Source organism: Podarcis gaigeae (assembly GCF_964106915.1).
Source record: "Podarcis gaigeae genome assembly, chromosome: 13".
Taxonomy (NCBI): Eukaryota; Metazoa; Chordata; class Lepidosauria; order Squamata; family Lacertidae; genus Podarcis; species Podarcis gaigeae.
In genome coordinates this window covers 16835435-16856991 of record NC_139689.1, presented here as the reverse complement: position 1 = coordinate 16856991, position 21557 = coordinate 16835435, and the positions used below count along the sequence as shown (strand labels likewise).

Genomic DNA, 21557 nt, shown 5'->3' with positions numbered 1-21557 from the left:
TGGAAGCAGGAAAAGAGGGGGGAAGTCGTGGACCTAGAGAGAACCTGCAGGAGAGAGTGAAAAGCAAACTACCATTGCTATGAACCTGGGAACGGTCTGCCTGATGACGTTTGGGGAAGGTTCATTGACAGAACGGATTTGACAGTTACTTAAAATTAGAAAGATACTGTTTCCATTGATCTCTTCTGAGTTTATTAAAGGGAGGAAAAAAACAACTGAAAACTGAAACTGTTTCTGTGCCTGAAAGAACTGTTATAAGTTGAAACTGTTTCCCTCTAGAGGGAGCATGTGAAACTGTTACAGGAGTGTAACAGGGTAAGCTCCAGCTGCAAGATAAAGTTTCTGAGAATCAGAGATTGACCTTGGACTATTCAAAATGCTGATAGGAGAAGCTATTGTGACTGTATTATATAAGATAAACAATTCACTTGAACAGCTGCATAAAAAGGCAGATGACATGATTTCCAAAATTGACAGCCGGGAACAGAAAGTGACCAACTTGAATCAAAAAGCAAGCAACAATACAGAAATAACTCAGGACTTGGTACAGGAATATACCTTGGCAGGACAAATGGTGGAGGAAAAGGAGAAAGATGCCGTTGCGAAACCTAAAGTAGTTCAAGAAGGATCCTCAGTTCTACAGAAGCAAATTGAGGATTATAAATTGAGGCCCTGCATGATTGATTCTAGTAAAAGCCAGATCTTGAGGATTGGACCCCGGCTTGGACTGAAGAATGAAAGTTGGAAAGACCCCTTTATCAAGGGACTAACTGACTTCTGGGACATGGGTTTGGACCTGGAGGAGCTTGAAGCTTCAATCATGGAAACTTGGCTGAGCTGTTCACAAGGAATAAAAGTTTTGTTTGGTTGGAGTTTTCCTGAGATTTGCTCCTGAGCATTAAAGAATATAAAGAAGATCTGCAGAAGGGACTTGGAAAAGAATTAAGAGCCTCAGACATAAGATCTCCAGGTTGATGGACTATATGGATCTGACGGAAAGGACTGGCAGAATCCGAAACCAGGGAGAGGAGAGGGTGGAAGAAGATTGGGAAGTTAAAGCTCATATTTAGAAATTTTGTAAAATTAATGACTGTTAGAAAAATTGTGGAATGATATTATATGGATTTAGTAGAAATGTTAGAAGAAGTTAAGTATAGATAAGTAATTTAGTTTTAAAGGGAAATAAGGTTAAAAAATATGTTATTTACAAGATGATAAAAAACAGAGAAAGATGGAAAGGATTTGCTGAAACTATTAGAAGAACTGGAATACAAAAAGGGAGGTGTGAGGAAGTCGAGGAAATAAGGAAATGAAGAATAGAATATAGAAAAGGAGAGATATATTTTAAACTGTTTCTGTTTTGATTTATTTATGTGTTTAGTTTGATGGGTTTGGGTTGGGTTTTATATTATTTGTATACTGTATTGTATTGTGGTGTTTTTTTCACTTTTTGTTTTTCTTTCTTTCTTCTTTCTTTCTTGTCTCTATTTTTCTTTTTTCTTCTTTTTCTGTAACCTCTAAAAGTAATAAATATTATATATAAAAAAGAAATAATATTTGTTTTTGACACTTACCAAGATAAGCATCTTTCATATCCTTAGTGGAGCTGGGCACATCAATAAAGGCTGGTTTATCAGGGTCCCCATATAGGAAGAGTCCTCCAGACCAGTCATTGGCTCCTACTGCCCCCAAAATGGGTCCAACCTAATTCATCACAAGGAGTGGAAGAGATAATAATACCAAATCAGCAAAGGAGAGATGGTGTTAACCAGCAGGAGGGGATAATCCTAAAATGTAGACTGCATGAGCACTCTTATTATTACACAAGAGTATTATTTTTAAAAAAATATGTTTACTTTTTGAGGAGCCAGTTCTACAGTTCCACTTGCACTGACCTTGCTTGGTCAAATCAGGTCTCCATGAGTCATCCCAACACTGGATTGGCCAGACCAATTCATGTCCCAATCAGGTCAGGCTTCCAAGAGGACTTAACTCCACAAACTTACCTAGCTCTTCAAAAGTTGGAACCGTATATATTCCATTTTGTGTTAGCAGGAGTTCATTCTGTCAGTGATTTGCCATATCTTCATAACCAAGTTGAATCTGGAGTCCTGTACCACCTAAATCTAAATTTCAGTGTATCAAGCTGGTCCTCTATGTACCCAAATTTAGCTTGTTTTGGAGGATTGGGATGAGAAAGCTGAGATTTATCAACCTACAAAAAAGAAGAATTGGTAGGGGATTGAAGTGACTCACCGGGGTTAGCAAGGAACTGAATCCCTCCTGGGACATCTCATACTGGAAGGAGCTTTGGGATGTACCACCTTGGGAATGTGTACCTGTAGATGAAAGATGGAAAGAAAGAGATGCAGGGTGGTAGAACTTGAGAGCTAAGGGGTAATATCTAGCTAACTGAGGATGGAGTCTTGTAGGCAGAGGTGAAACCTCATCCTATTGGTGTGGCAGAGGATAGCCTCTGGTTGATCAGAACAAGACCCTAAATGGGGAGGCAAAGTGCAGAGGGAATGTTAAACCCTCTCAAACCAAGCAGGAAAATGTCTGCTCCCTCACATAGATATTCTAGTATACAGGTGAGAAACTAACCAGTAAGCCAAATCCTAATCCTCTCACAGACCTGCAAGCCTAGTTTGCACATACCAGTCAGTCACTTTATGCCGGGTGACAACATCACCTTCAAAGTCCATTTGCTTTGATACAAACTGCTTGGAAATTGACTTCAAAGTGAAAGCAGTCATGCTTTTTCCTGCCTCCCACCTGACATCAGGGTTTGAGGTAGATGGGTGTGGTTTGTGGGGAAACAGCATTGTTTTGGGTCAAGTTAGGACCCTGCTGGGCTTAATTTTCTCCTAATGTTATCCCTTAGAGTTTCGTAATAGACAATTCTCAAAAGTTGGCCAAAAATATCTGGATTTTTCAATATCAATATAATTATATATTACTCCACATTATCGCAATGGCAGGACATGTAAATCAATAGATAGGTACTACATAAATAAGATCAGATTAGATTCAAGCAGAAAGATTTACGTCTCCTCTTCTTCTCAAACACCTTGATCCCTGATTGCCAGTCTGGTGTCTTTCAAGTATTTTGGTCTACAATTCTCACCAGTCTGCACCAAAACATCTGTAAGGCAACATGTTGGTGAAGGCTGGAGTAGACAATGCAATGATACTATGTGACATGGTATTCAAGAGAGGTCCCTAGATAGCCAGCTTTATGTAGTGGTTAGTGTCAGACTAGGACCTAAAGACCAAGGTTCAAATCTCCACTCAGCCTTGAAGCTCACTGGATGACCTTGGGTTAGTCACAGCCTTTTGCTACCTCACAGGGTTGTTGTGAGGGTTAATTGAGGAGGAACTTTGAGTTCTTTGGAGAAAAAGGTGGGATATAAAAGGTAGTTGAAGTGTTGGCATCCAGAGCCTGTAACAGTGTACAGTGGTACCTCGGGTTACATACGCTTCAGGTTACATACGCTTCAGGTTACAGAGTTTACTACTAACCCAGAGTAGTACCTCGGGTTAAGAACTTTGCTTCAGGATGAAAACACAAATCGTGCTCCGGTGGCATGGCAGCAGCTGGAGGCCCCATTAACTAAAGTGGTGCCTCAGGTTAAGAACAGTTTCGGGTTAAGTACAGACCTCTGGAAAGAATTAAGTACTTAACACGAGGTACCACTGTATGCTAATCTGAACTGTTTCCATGCTTTATTCCTGTAGATCATGGCATCAGTGCAGTTGGCATGGCTTAACATATAAAGAAACCTCCATTAGGAGCTATTTTAACTCTGTTACTAGTTCTTATCTTGAACATGACCTGGAAGCTACAAGTAAATATCCTTACCTCCTAATATTTAATATAAAGATCAGCACACTAATCTTGTGTTACCAACCAAGTTTAATTATTACCTCTTGTAAGAAAGAACTAGACATATACCTCATAACAAGCCTATTTGTCGTGATGTGAATGTGAGCTGTCTCAATTTCATTTAGGCAGGGTAATGGCCAATAAAATATGGACTAGGTTCATGTCCAGATCTGGACTGAGTTAGAGTCTCCCAAATACAAGTCAAAAGGTACAGATCTTAGCATTATCTCTAGATCCCTAGAACCACCTGCTGCATTTGGTACCTTCAATGGCAAAAATTTTATCCTCAAGCTTGTTCTGGATGTCCTTGAGAGCATCAAAGTTGTTCACAGAGAAAACATGGTCCGAGGGCGGGTAAGAGGCAATTGTGTTGAGCTCTTGCCTTGGTTTGCCTTGAGAAAAAGCTGCTCCAACCTTTAACAGCATGCCAGAGAGGAGGGGGAGGGGGCAAAGTAGAGAATGAAATGTACTGAATGTAATGATGCCACCAAACTTTGTAACTGCCTTGCTTAGAATACAAATCTGGCATATAGTAATACATATCTCAACTTTGAACTGTGTCTATTTCTTCCATGGTTCTTCTCTACTGTCGATTGCAATCCGAGCTAAGAAGAACTCTCAACTTCCACTCTCAAATATATGGCTGGCCCCTATGGAGAGGGAGGTCTCTCTCTTGCCCTTATCCTTCTGCAACTCCTTCCTCCACCTCTGTTTTACTCCAGCCTCTTGTTGGTGGCTGGAATAAAGCCATTTATTTATTTATTTATTTATTTATTTATTTCTATACCGCTTTTTATTTTCATTATGGTGTCATCACAGCCAGGGATGGCCAATCCCATTTCACCATTGGGGGCAAAAGAGGAATCCATAGAAATGTAGAGTTGGAAGGGACCACAAGGATCATCTAGTCCAAACCCTGCAATACAGGGATCTTTTGCCCAATGTGGGGCTTGAACCCATGAGATTAAGCCTCTCATGCTCTACCAACTGAGCTATCCCAGTTGCCACCTTCTGTCCCTCCACTTGCCCCATGCTTCTGCTTCTGCTGCCACCACACCCTGGCTCTCTCTGAACTCAGTGGGAGCTGGAGCGCTCCTCAAATTATTGCCACTCTGCTTCTGCCATTGGGGAGGGAAACTAATCAGCAACATGGTGTGCAGGAATGCCCCAGCTCTTGCCAAACTTGTCAGGAGCCAAGGCACTCCTCATAGCATTGCTGCTCACTTGACTTCTCCACTTAGGGCAGGGAAGACAAGCAGCAACACCACATGCTGGAACACCTCTCTCTTGTTGGTGCTTCTTGCATTTCTGCCACCTGAGGTGGGCATTTCACCTTCCCTCATGGGCAGGCAGGCTCTGATCACAGGCATTTAGAAGAAATACCTTTTTTGGAATTTTTGAGAGAGAGAAAATATATTTCTTTCTATTTGCTCTGTCCATACTGTTTCAATTCATTGCCAACTGACCAGAAGAAAATAGAGCAGCCTGCTTTTAACAGCAGCTTGATTTGCCAAAATGAAGAGGTGAAGCTTTTTTCAGAATTAAAATAGTCCATCTTGCTAATAACTGTACACCATGCTGGCATAACAGGTACAGGAGGCAGGGAGGGGGACTTGGTTTTACTTATTCCACTCTTCTAACCTGACTTCCTTGTAATGTCTTGTGGATTTGCTTCTTAGTTTCCTTACCCCAATGGCAAAACGGATGATGCCAGCATTGTCAGCCTCTGGTATCACGTCACTATATTCCAGCTTGTCTTCAAATTTCTCTCCATCTGTTATCACAATGAGAATCTTAGAGGCACCACTGCGGGATCCTTTTGCTGGGACAAAGAGTTCACGCCTGGTGGTGGGGAAGGAGTATGAAGGTGAAACAATAAACAAAACTCTTTCTCAAATACTTCATTGAGTTCTAAAAATGTGACATACAAATCAAAGCTGAGTAAGCAAAAAAGTGAAATGTTATAAATAAGCAGCAAACCAAGTAGCAAACAATATAAGTGCTTAAAACTTAAGGATTTTAAGTGTGTGGGGGGTGGGGTGGAATCAACACCAATCAGGTCTAAAAAGATCAGAGAATAACACAGGACAAAACCCTGGAATACAGTGTTTCGGAAATTACATGATGCGGATCCTTCTTAAAAAGTGACTGAATAAAAGATGATGTAAGGGACTGGACTGAAGAGGAATGGTGGAGCCCCCCGCCCCCGCCCCTGAACCTTGCCAAGAAGAGGAGGATAGTATAGATCTACAACGGTAGTTTGCAGAAGGTCATGATCCTGAGACATGACAGTGCTGGGAAATAATGGAAGGAGAGGAGGGGAAAGCAGCAGATCCAGAACAGCTAGCTGACACATTATCATTAGAAAGCATTTCCAACCTCACTTCTCCTAGAACCAGGAGGGCTGTGAAAGTGGAAGAGCAGACAGCAAACAAACAAAGGGCCTCATGCAGCCACCGTAGAAGGGATGACGCTGCAAATGACGTAGAGTAAAAGGAGGGAGATCACTCAGAGCTACGCTATTGATTAATTAGGGAGTACATTCCTTTCTCTCTGTGTGTAAATCCTGAACAAATTACGTGGTAAGCACTCTTCTTGTTACCTGTTTGGGGTTTTTTTGGTTTTTGCCGCCAGTGGGGGAGGGAAAGGATTCCCTGAACCCTGACAGATGATAATTCCAAACTGAATGGAAGCACACAGTATCTCATGCAGAAACAGATGAACACAAAGGAGATACTTACACCACTTTCTGTATAAATGTAGCTGTGTGAGTAGCCCCGTACAGTTGTCTAATTGGTGTAATAAGTGTATTGGGATTTCGAGTGTTCTTGAACTGAAGAAAGTTGAAGTGTTCTTGATATTCGTTTGAATACTGGGCCAAAGCAAACTAAAATAGGAGTGAAAGATGTTAGATACAGCAGCTGAGTGGAAACTGAGAAAAGGATTTAGATACATGGTTGAGGGAAATAATGTACATGAAGTGTATGCATTTGGCTCTGTTTTGAGGAATGATCAGAGAGCTACAACCAAAGCTGTATAAACTGTCATCTGATACAGTATCCAAGTTGATGCAGTATCCAAATTTTGTGGGAAAGAAAATCTGAAGCCTGCAACCTATATAAGTTCTGCACATTAAGCAAAGTTGCCTCCATTTGCAATATTAAATTCAGTTTCTAGTAAACCTGGGAAGGGTTTAAAAAGTTATTGAAGGCACAATAAATCAGCTCAGTCAGTGGGCCACTAGAAACCCTAACAAGAGTATGGACATGTTACTGCTTACTCTACATCCAGTGCACTCACACTGCAAGTTTTCTAAGCCACATTCACAATATATTAGCCACAATCCATGGTGATCCTGTAGTTTCCTGTCAGCAGTTTGATGCATGTCTTCCCTCAAACTAGCTTCAATTTGACTAGAAAACTGGGTGCGGAGTAAGCAGTAGTGTGAATATTTGGGACACCCTTCACGGATGTGCAGAGGAGCACATACACACAGATGACAGCTTTGTGAATATGAGCGCTCTCTCTCTCTCTCTCTCTCTCTCTCTCTCTCTCTGTGTGTGTGTGTGTGTGGAAGGGGTGGAGAAATCAGAAAGGCCATGTGTGTTGGGTGAAGAGCAAAACTGTGCAAATGTGGTTTGAAATGCAGTAGGGGAACATGACTTTGCTACATTTTCAGCCACTTATGTGAACATTGCCTAAGGCTCTGTTTGACTTCTCAGGTTTCAACAGGACTTTCCCACATATTTTTAAGTGCAGTCATAATGGATAGAAACCAGCTTTAAATAAAGAGAAGAGAGAAAGGAAAACAGAACTCTAAAATTCCCAGGATATGTTACTATGTATGTGCTTCTTTGGCATAATTGCTGAATCATGGAATACAGCCTGGTGATGGATCTCTGGAAATGAGAATTTGCCCAACTCACAGTGGACCTTTGAACTGACATACACTGATACGGCATGATATTCTGTGTTAATGATATGCATTCAAGTGATGGGCAGAGCTAGATGAAATTTTATCCAATAATAATGAGTAGTTCTGTCCTATTATTGCTCAGTTTTGGAGGGGAGTTGTGAGTTGAGAATTAAACTAGTTTTTAAAATACATCATTCATAGTGTCCACTCTGACATAATTAGCATTTTTTGAATGTTGCCATGATGGACTGTGTGATATTGGCAGGATAGAAATTGGAATGTGAGACTGACCAGATGGATGGACAATATTTTAAAGTGAGCTATAGGGAGCCCCTGCTGATGAAGTGTCTCAGTTCCAGCTGACAAAGCACTAAGGCAAGTTAAGCAGACATATGAGTCCAGAAACACATTTGTTCTGTTGAGGCCAAGGTAGCAGACCTGGAAAAGCTAAAAGAGGCATGAAACCTTCAGTAGCTGTGCCCCACTCCCTTAATGATAGTTCCCCTGCTGTCAGAGAAAAGGAGGGTCTTGGGGAAAGGAGAGTGTCATTTTGTGGAAGAGGGAAACATTTCCTTAGAAGGGACCCATTCCTTGTGGGACAAATAGCTATCCTCTCATCCTAAGATATTTCTCTGGGGGTGGAAGGATCCCGTAGTGGGTGATTAAATTATTAGAAAGTGTGTGATGGGCATAGCACCACAAGATGAATTGCCTGCCTGGCACAAAAGAGAGATGTTGCCCTGATAGATAGGGAGGAATCAGTGGTCATGGTGCATATTGGCACCAATGACATAGGGGAAATGTGGTTGTGAGTGAAAGAGCAGTTAAATGGCAAATGCAATTCAATGTAAACAAGTGTACAGTGATGCCTGTTTGAGCAAAAACATCTTAATTTCACATACGCACTCATGGGATCTGAACTGGCACTGACTGACCAGGAATGATACTTTGGGGTTGTAGTAGATAGCTCAATGAAAATGTTGACTCTATGTGAAGAAGATGTGAAAAAGGCAAAATCCATGCCAGAAACTGAAAAGAAAACTACCCCACATCCCAATGTTACCTGGGTGTCAGTATTTTCAAAACGCTTTATGACCTCCGATATAAATGTCTTCATTTGTGGAAACTCGTGGCGCTTGATGCTTCCTGAACCATCTATCAGAAACACTATGTCAGAGAGCTGTTTTGGACATTCTAGGAGAGGAAACACCAGTTAAATGGCGGAGAGGTGAGATTGAGGCATGTAAAAGAGGGGCACAAAATCAAAAAACTCACATAACACTTGTGTCATCATGCTATACAATCACTTTTTTTTTTTGAGGTGGGGGTACCTCTGGATACTAGTGGTTGTAGTGGGAAGGCCTGCTGATATTTCCAAGCTAGTTAACCTGTTCAGCTGACCCAATCTTTTTTTTAAAAGGTCGTATTTAATGCTAGTTCTACTCGGAGTGGACCCATTGAAGTTAATGGACATGACTAACTTAAGTTCATTGAGTTCACGATTTATTTGAATACCATCCAAAGTCTGACCAAAGTGTTGCCACCTTTTTTTACCAAAGAGGTGGTCCTGTGTGGTGATAAGCAGTAATTTAAGACAAATCTTCCCCGTCACTGCACTCCCATGCTTGAAAAAGTATATCTAGCTGAGTTTCGACATGTTAAAAAGTAGAAAACCACTGCCAGAAAACCTGTGATCAACATTCACCAATGCACATAACTACTACAACTGATACCATAATATCCTGTTCCCAATCTCTGTTTCCTCCCCCAGCCTCTAGACATTCAGGCCAGTGAGTTGTTTAATCACTAGTCCTTCTCTTGCCATTCCATCAGTGGTATCTAACTTTGATATTTGCTCATTCCTTCCTTGCTTCTCAATCTCACCTGGTTGGTTCTTAGGAAAGTGTTGTATCTCCCTCAAATTTTCATCCAGGTGAAAGCAATAGCCCTTGAGGTATATGTTTTTCCCACAGGTCTGATGGACTGTGGGACCACACACCTGTAGAACCAAGAGAGTCATCAGTAATGGTGAGGAGATGGTAAGGATAAGTTAGTTAGTTAGTTAGTTAGTTAGTTAGTTAGTTAGTTAGTTAGTTAGCTAGTTTATAGAGATGGAGTTCAAACCTGTGCAGATACCATACTACTAGACTTGAAAATCTTGTACAGTTATGCTCAGATGTGTGGAGACTAAGCTGGCAACTGGTTAACTCAGCTGAGATAAATAAGGCATTCTAGACATGCTCAAAGACAAGCCCTTCTTAAATGAAACCCTGGCATTAGATGAGGTTCTGAGGGGGGAGCTGAACCCAAGCCCTGGCATACTGAGACAGAAAGGCACGATGGTAAAGTGTCAGTTGTTGGGGAGGGGGTTGTGCCATGGGGCAGACAAGGCAGACCTTTGAAAGAAAATTCCAAACCCAATTATCTTGATGTAGTGATCTGTTGAGCATGTTCCTCACAGCAGCATTTCACTGTCACTATAGTCAAAGGTTTTTCACCCTGCTGCTACCTTCCTTTCCACGGGTCATCGGGTTGCCATGACTACAGTAGCTCTAAAGTGATATTGGGTGGGGTTTTTTGCAACTTCCTAAGGAAATTAAGGAATTATTTAGGGAACTTAAGGTTGGATGTAGGGTTGTGAAATAACTGAGAGGGTTCCTTCGCTCACTTAAAAAATATAAGAAGAGCCTTTCTGGATCAGGCCAATGGCCCATCTAGTCCAACATTTTGTTCTCACATTGACCAACTAGATGCCTGCGGGAAGCCTGAAAGAAGCACCTGAATGAAACAGCAATTCTCCCCACTTGTGATATCTAGCAACTGGTATTCCCATTATGAGTCCATGATATACCTACAAGTAGGGTGGTACAGAATTAAGAAGCAGTGTTTCAGAAAGAGAAAGAGAAAGAGAAAGAGAAAGAGAAAGAGAAAAGAGAAGAGAGAGAGGGGGGGGGAATATTCTGAGGTAAATCTTGACAGCTTGTAGTGTTATGAAGTTGCAGGCCTTTTATTAGCAACAGCTGCTTTTTGACATTATTGTTGTTGTTGTTGTTGTTGTTATTGCTTAGTGGCATATCTGAGAGTTTAGTCAGTTAGGGAGTTGAAGGGAAGACAGACCAGAGAAAAGCTATGGGGAATACTGAGGCCTGGAGGTGTCCACCAGTGTATTATCAATATTTTTCTAGGAAAGATCAGGCAAAGGGAGGTGATGATTGAGTTGGTCTTAAGAAGCTTCCCTGCATAAAAGTCTTATCAGAGGAAGGTGACACAAGTGGCTTTTTAAAAAGTTGGCTAAACTGTCCAAACAGCCCGGAGTACAACCAGAGGAGCTTTGGGGTAAAGATTGTCCCCAGCGGCTGCACTGGGTTTTGGAAGTCTTTGTCTGTGGTGTTTTTTGGAAATTAACCTGAGGTAAAAGGGGCTTCGGAAAATGTCAACAAGCACCTTTAAGTCCCTAACGTGTCACTATTACTTTATGCATATAGTATCTCTTTAATAAACCAATAATATTTGTTAAAAGATCATCCTGTCTCTAGTGTTAGTGTCTATCTTGTGCCTAAGCTTATTACCATCCCAGTTACTAGGAGGCTATTGAAAGGAAAATTAAAGAAGCACAGATACCTAAACTTGTGTTTATACAGGTACTTCTGAGGGAACCTGTATCCCTGACATGGACTTTGCTGCTTACCAGCAACTGGGAGTCTTGGACAGAGACAGACATACCGAGAGACATGTTCACAGCATCAATGGGTCCTGAAAGGAGAAATGTGTACTAAGGTGATCAATGCAAGAACACTTGTTTGTTATTAATAGAGCATTTATATAATGTTTGACTGACTACTTGGGAGTAAACCTCTTTGAGTACTGTAAATAAATATGCATAGGCTTGGCTTGTTTTCTCTTGGCAAACATATTTAAATAATCTTTATGCCACAGCGCAAAAGTGTTAAGTAGAAATATATTTTAGTCTCATGGAGAAGGCAGACAATTGTTGTCTAAGAAACCTGCCAATAGCTTTTTCTTTAAAAAATATGAATGCACCTACAGATGTTATTTCATTAGCCAGCAATCCCTATGAAGTAGTTATAGCCAACTGTTAATCCCTGAGTTTCTAAATTTTTTTTTTCTTTCTTTCTTCCCTTTGCTCTGGCTTCTCCTCTCTCACAAACTCTAACTAGCCTCACAGCTTCTAATCACCCCTCCCCACTTCAAATTCTAACTGACACTTAACGGATTTTAACTGCCTTGGAATGCTCCTGTCAATCAAAAGTAGCTCCATATGCCAATGTTCTCACAGGGCTAAGGCAGGCATGGGGAACCTCAAGCCCTGAGGCTGAATGCAGCCCTATAAACCTCTCTATCTCAACTTTGGGACTGTTCCCAGGCCACACTCCTCATCTGTCCTGCTCAGGGCCTTGCCTGGATGGTTTTGCCTGACCAGAATGTGTTCTTGAACTTTCACAATCCCCCTTGCACATTGTTATCATTAGTGCATCTCTAAAAGCATACCTCAGCATCTCTCTGACACACAAAAATGGTGACGAAACAGGGGCACTGTTCTACTATGGGGCGGTACCACAAAACCTAAGTTCCTGGACAACTGGGGATGTTGAAAAGTATGCATCTTAGGAATTCTGACTTCTCCTGACATTCTGACTTTAAACAGTGGTCAAATTAGACAATACAGTAATGCCTGAAAACATTTTCATTACTTTTTAAAAATTGCTTTTAAAAATAGCAGCAGTGTGGGACCTCAGACCAGTTACAGACTGCAATGTAAACTCTTCAATGCCATTGCCTGAATGCAAAGCTTTACTCCAAATTTTCTTCAGTCTGTTTCTTGCACCTGGTAGTGCCATCAGATATATGTAGAGGCTGCAGATGCACCATGCATTTTAAAGCACTTCCCACGAAGAATCCTGGGAGCTGTTGTTACTCCCCACAGAGCCGCAATTCCCAGCACATTTAACAAACTACAGTTCCAAGGATTCTTGGGGGGTGCTTTAAATACATGGTGTGTACGCAGCCTTAGACTCTGGACTTGGTAGTCTTGTTGGAAAGGCTCCAGAATCACTTCCAAATGTTGTAAGCTAAGTTTACCAGATTTTTTTCAATGACTCCGGAGACACTTTTCAACTTCAATGGATTTTGTAGGGGGACTGATTTGTAAATCCAAGGACTGTCCCAAGGAAACAGGGACGTCTGGCAACCTTATGGTAAGCTAGCCTTGCAATGTTTCAGGCCCCCATATCATCAATCATTTGCTCTTATATCAGGGACAAATAGCAGCTTCTGGGGGGTGGGGGTGCAGCTGGAGATTTTTGTGGGGGGGGGAAGCACAGAAGGAAAGGATTGACCACCCATGCACCTTGATCTAGATCCAGGTCAGGCATTCTCTGGCTGCTGGTTTATTAACAAAAATTGTGAAAGGTACAGAAATGTGATCACACACTGAATACATTGTTTAAGTCTGGCCCCTTTGGATTCAACACAATTCTCAGAGCCAATTTCTGTTCTTGCTCAATGGGCAGTGCGATTGCCGAATCACAGAAGAGAGGCACGCAGCATTGGGTGTTTGCTCCAGACTTAAGCCACAAGTCTTGGCTCCCAATTCTCTTCTTCTTTTGCAACTCCACAGGAACACAGACTCCACCCAGTGACATACTCACTTTGCACAAGGACCTCCTGGCAACTGCCTGATTTTCTTGGCCCCGGCTGACATTTGTAGAGTTTACCCGTTTCATTCACTGCCCCCTTCTGGAGTGGAGCACCAACCAACAGCCTGTGGGAGCAAAAACACATGGAGACAATTCAGGGCTGTCTCTTCTGCCACTCCTGGGGACTGAATGATGAGACAGAAAGCTCTCCAAGGACCCAGAGAACCAGCAGTTGCATACCCTCCATTTCTTCCACTTCCGAACTGCGCTACACTCTGCCCAAAGCCCAGTGCTGCTTCCTGGAAGACGGTTGGCTGTTCGGTATCCAAACTGAATCCATGGCATGGCATCAGCACTGCAGGGGATGATCAAAGAACTTCCTCAAGCTTTTTTTTTTAATACAGAAAGAGGGAATTTATTTGTTTTATTTATTTATTAAATCGGTATACTGCCCTTCATCTGAAGATCACAGGGCAGTTGACAACATTAAAATACAAAATAAAAACACAAAATGTACAATAAAAATGAAAGCCGAAGGAAACCAGTTTAAAAGGATATCCCACAAACCCATTTAAAAGGACATCAAATTTTAATCACTCAAAGGCCTAGCATCACATTCTGAGCATTTGTAAAGTCTTCAGTGTGCATTCTTTTATGTTTAATACGATTGAATGGAGAAGTAAAGCCCTTGTTGCACTCTGAGCATTTTTATCTCCTCTCCACTTCATAGGCTCTCTGGTGTGCGATAAGACCTGGCAGGGAAGGACACCTCCTATCACAGTCTGAGCCTCTTCCCTGGTGTACTTGAAGGCTGGTGCTGTAATTGAAGTTCTGCCCACGTTCTGAGCATTTATAAGGCCTCTCTCCAGGGTGGAGGAGACCCCAAAGAGGCCAAAATAGTTTGGCAACTGCTGGGCTAGATTAACCAGCTAAATCTTAGAGCAGGAGTAGCCAACATATTGCTCTCCAGGTGTTGTTGGACTCCTACTCCTCACCAGCCCCCCAATCAATAGTCAGAAGTGACGGGAGTGGTAGTTCAACACCTAGAAGGCACCGCATTGGCTACCCCTGTCCTTGATGATTATCAAACTTTGGGTCTGGCAACCCATAGTTGAGGGTGATCAAGAGACACCTGTAAGGAGGCGTCTTGAATTCTAGTGGGCTGGCCATGATCTGCTGCTGCTAGATGGCAAATGGCATCTGAGGGTCTCCCCTGAACTGGGATTTTGTTAGGAGCAGTTGTAAGGAGAACCCACTTGCTCACTCTACTTCCATCAATAAATCTCTATATGTGGCCCACTTTCCTTTCATATTTAATTTTTTGCTCACTCTAGGTCTTTGGGTCAGTGCCTAGAGCAGCAGGCAATGCATATTGTCAGGCAAGAGGGGGTGAGAGTAAGATTGGAAAAATGAGAAACGGAGAGAGAGCAATAATGACATATTTGCTCATTCCAAGCATAACATCCCCACTTTTTCTCTGATAGTGGATCCTGATCTTGAGGAAGATACCGTGCCTTTAACAATGCACGACAGGTAAATCCAACAGGTGTTCCTTTACCTAAACACAATGGAGTTATGGTGATGAGAAGGGAAAAGCTAGGCCTGTTGAACTTCTGCCCATTAGTACACTGTCCAAATCACAGAGGCTCTAATTAGAAAAAGGGTGATGCCCCATGAGGTTTACATCACAATTTCTAGGGAATGGGGGTATGTGAAGGAGGGCATGAGACAGCAATGAATGGCTGAGGTAGGGGGGGGAAATTAGGATGCTGAAAGCATAATTATTCATAATGCAGTTCAGGAGGTAACCATCTGGTTATCTGTGCAAGACTAACTGGCTTTGTGACCTTTGAATTTGTTTATGCTGGGTCACATTGCAAACCCACGCAGCTAGTACTTGCAACACATTTTCTTCATGCTATGGCCTCGGACATAGGCCCTCCTGTGAAACAAATAGAGAAGAGAGATCCTTGGTGACAGGAAGCTGGGGGAGGGAGGAAATGACTAAGTTGCATGGTTCTGGCCGAATAAGAGTCTGATGACCGAGGGATATATGGATCCTCTGCTTGCGACTGCAGCAGGATCCTGCCGCCATCCGTAGGCATTCACTCCATAAGACGCACAGACATTTCCCTTTACTTTTTAGGAGGAAAAAAGTGTGTCTTATGGAGCGAAAACTACGGTATATATTCCCAGGATTCTTTGGGGGAAGCCATGCTGCCTTGAGGCCTCAGCCTAGCTCACAGGCAGGCCAGCTCTGATCGGTGAGGTCAAATGCACTTGTATACAGTGGTACCTCGGATTAAGTACCGTATTTTTTGCTCTATAAGACTCACTTTTTCCCTCCTAAAAAGTAAGGGGAAATGTGTGTGCGTCTTATGGAGCGAATGCAGGCTGTGCAGCTATCCCAGAAGCCAGAACAGCAAGAGGGATTGCTGCTTTCACGGCGCAGTGATCCCTCTTCCTGTTCTGGCTTCTGAGATTCAGAATATTTTTTTTCTTGTTTTCCTCCTCCAAAAACTAGGTGCGTCTTGGGGTCTGGTGCGTCTTATAGAGCGAAAAATACGGTACTTAATTCGTTCTGGAGGTCCGTTCTTAACCTGAAACTGTTCTTAACCTGAAGCACCGCTTTATCTAATGGGGCCTCCCGCTGCCGCCGCGCTGCAGCTGCACAATTTCTGTTCTCATCCTGAAGCAAAGTTCTTAACCTGAAGCACTATTTCTGGGTTAGTGGAGTCTGTAACCTAAAGCATATGTAACCTGAAGTGTATGTAACCCGAGGTACCACTGTAATATTTTAGTTTATTGTGCCAAGCTCCTGTCAGGGATGGACCAATCTGTGAAGTTTGGTTCTCTCAGTTGCTAACTTTTCCATTTCAAATTCAGTACTCCAAATTTCTGCAGCAGTTCTTCTTCTTCTTCTTCTTCTTCTTCTTCTTCTTCTTCTTCTTCTTCTTCTTCTTCTTCTTCGATTGCATAATCCAAAACACACATAAATGTACTATACCTTAGGGTTACCATATTTCAAAAAGTGAAAATCCAGACACAAAAGTTGTTGAGCTTTTTTGGGGGGTGACAGAAATTCCAGACATATGCCAGCCCTACATACATACTTTGACTAAGTATTGAGTATAAAATACACCCTCTACCATACACTATTTTTCTATCCTTCCCGCTTGCCTGTAAAATATTTCTGATACTAGATTTTGTTGACTATTCTTCCATTGGCCTGTTACATCTTTCCTGTGAGCTATACCATTGCACCTCATTAATGGGATGCTCTCCTCAGGGAAGCTCACCTGTCACCTTCTTTACATATCTTTAAACATCAGGCAAAAATAGTCTTCTTCTCCCAGGCCCTTTAAACTGTGTGTGTAAGAGAGTATATTGTTTCTGTTTGCTGCTATGCTGTGTATTTTTATATTATAAACTGCCCTGTGACACTCAGATGAAGGGTGGTATAGAAATTTTATTATAAATAAATAAATAAATAAATAAATAAATAAATAATAAAATTAACCATGTCAATCCTGCAGAGTCCTAATAAAAACTTATCTCAGGAATTCTCAGCTTACCTTTGTTCTTATTCACATTAGCAACTTTCCTAGATACTCTTGGTTTCTTGTTTTGTAGCTAGAGTAGAATTCTTGGAAATATATTCATTTTTATTATATCCTTACCAATGAGGAATGGCTTGCCTCATCCCAGTTCATTAGATCTTTTTGTTCTTGTTTCTGCAGAGGATGGCGATTCATCTCATAAAGTTCTTGCCATTTTGAAGCGATATTTACTTTCACAAATGTTCTAACTGTTGATCCATTTATCTTCTTTGACCAACCCAATATCGACATTTAAGGAGAATAATTCACTTTTGGCTAAATTAACTTTATACCTGAAATGTTATTTAATTTTATTGCAAGAATTCTTCTCTATTTGTCTGAAATATTACCATATTACCTGTGTATAGGGTTGCCATATGTCCAGAGCCGAAGTAGCATCCATAATTTTTGGATATCGTCAAAAAGCACAACAACTTTCCCCCAAAAACCTTTGTGTTTGGATTTTTACTTCTTGAAATATGGCAACATTACCTGTGTATAAACTTATTTTATATTTGGTGTGCCCTGTCATGTATCTTTTTGTTTTTGCCTGATATCCCCAGCTAACATTTCTAAAGTCATTATAAACAGCACATCTGTTATAATGAGGAGCTTTGACCATTAATCATTAGTTTTGATATTGGAGCATTATAGATAATTTATATCCATTTACATAATTCAGATTCAAAATCATATTTGATCATACATTCTTTCAGATAGGGTCTTTCTAGCCTGTCAAACTCTAGCCAGTCAAATGCTTTTTCTGAATCTAAAAATACACATATTGTCAGTATATTCCCTAGTATAATGCATTTTTGAACATCATTTTCACTAATATATTCCTTTTGTATACGTATATTCCCCTAATGCATGCATTTTTGTAAACAATGGTTGCAGAACTGCATCACACAATTGTATTTCAAAGGATAGCTGCATTTTGAGAAGTGCAAATTAGAAAGTTTCTCATTAAAATGCAAACAAAATTAAACCTGCTTCCCGATCCCTAGCTTCCCCAAGCCCACCACTGTACCAGCTGAAAGGCTGGTGAGGACAGTTTCATGATATATGGATATAAGAGCTAAATGGAACCTCCATTTTCAAAGGCATTTCACATGCAACCATTTTCATGGACATGATTGCATGGCATGGAACTAACTGGTTCCACCTCTGACTTCCATGTTTCCATTGGAAGGTCGGAACAGCTTCTACATGTATAAGGGTCTCATAGGATTTTTAGAGTGGATTTCTCTCAATATAAATATTTTTGTTTGCAGTTTTTGCCTAATATAGACATTTTTGCAAGTCATTTCCCCCACTGTGTTTCAGTTTGAAAATTGTTTGGGGAAGTGTGAATTAGGCAAGTCCACTTTTAAATATGATCTATACAGAATTCCCCCTCACATTTATAGGATATCAGCACATAATAAGAGCCCCTAAATTCTGGCGGGTTCCCTTCCCAGCCACACAAATGAAATTTACCTGCATACATGTCCTAATGGGTGGGACCAGTAAAACAAGCCTGTTTTCCTCTTCACAGATTAACAGTAAAGGATATGTTTGTGAGAACCCATTTAATATATCTCTAGGAAGGTCTGGTACAAGAAAATTAGGGATGTCAAGCTATTAATTTTTTTTATTGATTAATTATCTGCATATTAGAGAACTGTTTGAATTTCAATACTTGAATGTTATCAAACTTCATTACATGGGTCTTTTCAGATACTAGAGGAAATGTGAGAACGCTTACAATTTAATAAATAAAAGCTACCGCATTGCTTTGGTTATCTCCCGCTTGGACTACTGCAATGCGCTCTATGTGGGGCTACCTTTGAAGGTGACCCGGAAACTACAACTAATCCAGAATGCGGCAGCCAGACTGGTGACTGGGGGCGGCCGCCGAGACCACATAACACCGGTCTTGAAAGACCTACATTGGCTCCCAGTACGTTTCCGGGCACAATTCAAAGTGCTGCTGTTGACCTTTAAAGCCCTAAACAGCCTCGGCCCAGTATACCTGAAGGAGCGTCTCCACCCCCATCATTCTGCCTGGACGCTGAGGTCCAGCGCCGAGGGCCTTCTGGCGGTTCCCTCATTGCAAGAAGCAAAGCTACAGGGAACCAGGCAGAGGGCCTTCTCGGTAGTGGCGCCCGCCCTGTGGAACGCCCTTCCAGCAGATGTCAAAGCGATAAACAACTACCTGACATTCAGAAGACATCTTAAGGCAGCCCTGTTCAGGGAAGTTTTTAACGTGTGATATTTTAGAGTGGCTGGGGAAACCCAGCCAGATGGGCGGGGTACAAATAAATTATTATTATTATTATTATTATTATTATTATTATTATTATTATTTAGAAGTAGCAGGAAAGCCCCCTTTATACAACCATTGTTATTTCCTGCAGCAGTAACAACAGTAACCATAGTAACAAATATCCCCAATGATTAATCAACCCAGCTTTAGCTGATTAATCTGCTGGCTGAAGCTAGCAGATCCAATTCTGTAGTTTTAAAAAAAGTGTCCACTGCTTTGCATTCTGTTCTTTTTCAAGGGTGAGTGATTTGCCCTCTGTCATGTACTTCTGCTTTGCTCTCCCCTAATGGGTTTTTGTTTACAATAAAATCAACTGGTCTTGCCCCAGTACTTCTGTTCTAGCTCAGAGACTCCGCTTTTCCAAATAACAATAAGGAGGCACTTACCTATAACACACAAATAGATGAGCAGCGGCAGAGAGTCCATCCTTAGCTAAGTGTTGGCTGTGCAGAAGCTTTGGGGAGGCTGGGCGGTGATTAGAAAGATTAGGCATCACCACACCCTCCAGAAGTGGGTGTTAAAGTTATGACCCTGTATGAAAAAAAGCGGTCGGATGAAGCAAACTTCAGTGCCCTTTGCAAAACAGAGGGATGTGGAACAAGGGATCGAAGGGGAAGCTGTGTCAAGAGCAGTGGTAGATGAAAGCATGTGGGATGTGAGGTTTCACCCACAAGGGGCCAAATATAGTACTCCATCAATACATTTCCTCTTCTATTATATTCTCCATTTCTACATTCATGTTGTGAGATGATTTTGATAGTTATGACAACCATTCTTTATCCATATAAAAGTCACTGGAGTTAAACCAGAGGCATCTCACTGACATATTAGATACACCTGCTTGGCAGACCTGTGTGCTGAGAGAAAAGTCTGTGTTTTTATTCTGGCCAAAATGTCCTGCAGTCAGCATAAGGAGAAATCTGCTGGAGCCAGAACAAGAATGACCTTCAGTAAGTTGACTTACGGCAAATGCCTTTCACTCTGGACAATGGGACCATTCAACAGATTTGTAACTAGCGGCCCAAACCCTCACACCTTGTTAATCCACAGCTGTGAATAGAGAACAATATCTTTCAGCCACCAAATGCCTGGGCAAACAGGAATTTTTTTAAATTCTTCCCGTACTTCCCGTACTATTACTACCACTGTAGTAATACATCAGTGTGTATGGCATTTGACAGTATGAAGTTAAAATTATGGTACAGCAGAGACAAGTGAGGAAGCATAGAATAAAGGCATTCAGTTCAGTGACACCTATTTTAGCTTTGTTCCTGTAGGGGATGAAAGGCATCTCCTGAGCAAGGATTTGAAGAAAATGAGGAAATTATAGCAGTTATGCAAAAGAAAACAGGTTGATTCAAAGTCTGCAATCAAATGTGTTTTTTGCTGTCCCCAGGATATGTAGCACTCTATCATCTCTTCTGTTGTAAACAAACTTTATCAGCAGATGTAGCTATTTGTTTGATATTTGTTAATAGTAAAGTCAGGTCCTTTGGTTCAGTAAAGGAGGTGCTTGGTTCAACTGGCACTCCACCTACACCCAAGAACAACTGGCTCCTTTTATTTCATTCGTAGGTCACAGTGAAATGAGTGCATCCTCTAGAGAGAGTTTGGAGAGAGTTTGGATTTGATATCCCGCTTTATCACTAACCGAAGGAGTCTCAAAGCGGCTAACATTCTCCTTTCCCTTCCTCCCCCACAACAAACACTCTGTGAGGTGAGTGGGGCTGAGAGACTTCAGAGAAGTATGACTGGCCCAAGGTCACCCAGCAGCTGTATGTGGAGGAGAGGGGAATCAAACCCGGTTCACCAGATTACGAGTCTACCGCTCTTAACCACTACACCACACTGGCTCTCCTCTAGACAGGCACAGCAGAGGAACTGATCCTTGGTGAGACTGGCTGTCCTCATTGACAAGAGATTGCTTATCCTCATGGGATTGAGATACCTCAGGCAATCAAGTCCCAATATGATATAGACTTAGGACACCTTGTCCTGACTGGCTCGTCCCCTTCAACTCTGTTCCCTAAGAGCACTCATTATGTGGCAGGAAACCTGCCCGTTGTATCTGTATCTGTTTCAGAGTCTTTGGTCTGTCTGGCCTCTGTCTCAACATCTCCAGTGGTTCCTGGTGCCCATTGGGACTGGTAGGGCAGAAGGCCAGTAGTAGTTGGAGCCAGAGCCAATGGCA

At 41.7% G+C, this 21557-nt stretch overlaps 1 protein-coding gene across 2 annotated transcripts in view; it reads right to left on the bottom strand.

Annotated features, from left to right (window-relative positions):
• LOC310829163 (integrin alpha-X-like) overlaps positions 1 to 19952 on the bottom strand; it is a 41157-nt gene extending 21205 nt beyond the window's left edge. Inside the window, exons 1-11 of one of the 2 annotated variants that reach the window (XM_083707310.1) lie at positions 19753 to 19952; positions 13700 to 13814; positions 13472 to 13584; positions 11491 to 11555; positions 9687 to 9801; positions 8866 to 8996; positions 6628 to 6773; positions 5575 to 5728; positions 4150 to 4300; positions 2257 to 2339; positions 1575 to 1704 (exon numbers count right to left, since the gene is read on the bottom strand). In XM_083707310.1, the coding sequence (XP_083563436.1) occupies positions 1575 to 1704; positions 2257 to 2339; positions 4150 to 4300; positions 5575 to 5728; positions 6628 to 6773; positions 8866 to 8996; positions 9687 to 9801; positions 11491 to 11555; positions 13472 to 13584; positions 13700 to 13814; positions 19753 to 19792 (1243 nt within the window). In that variant the 5' untranslated portion in view covers positions 19793 to 19952. Of the gene's footprint in view, positions 1 to 1574; positions 1705 to 2256; positions 2340 to 4149; positions 4301 to 5574; positions 5729 to 6627; positions 6774 to 8865; positions 8997 to 9686; positions 9802 to 11490; positions 11556 to 11847; positions 12229 to 13471; positions 13585 to 13699; positions 13815 to 19752 lie in introns of those variants that run through there. The other variant, XM_083707311.1, reaches the window with a different exon arrangement.
• Between the last annotated feature and the right edge of the window lie 1605 nt (positions 19953 to 21557).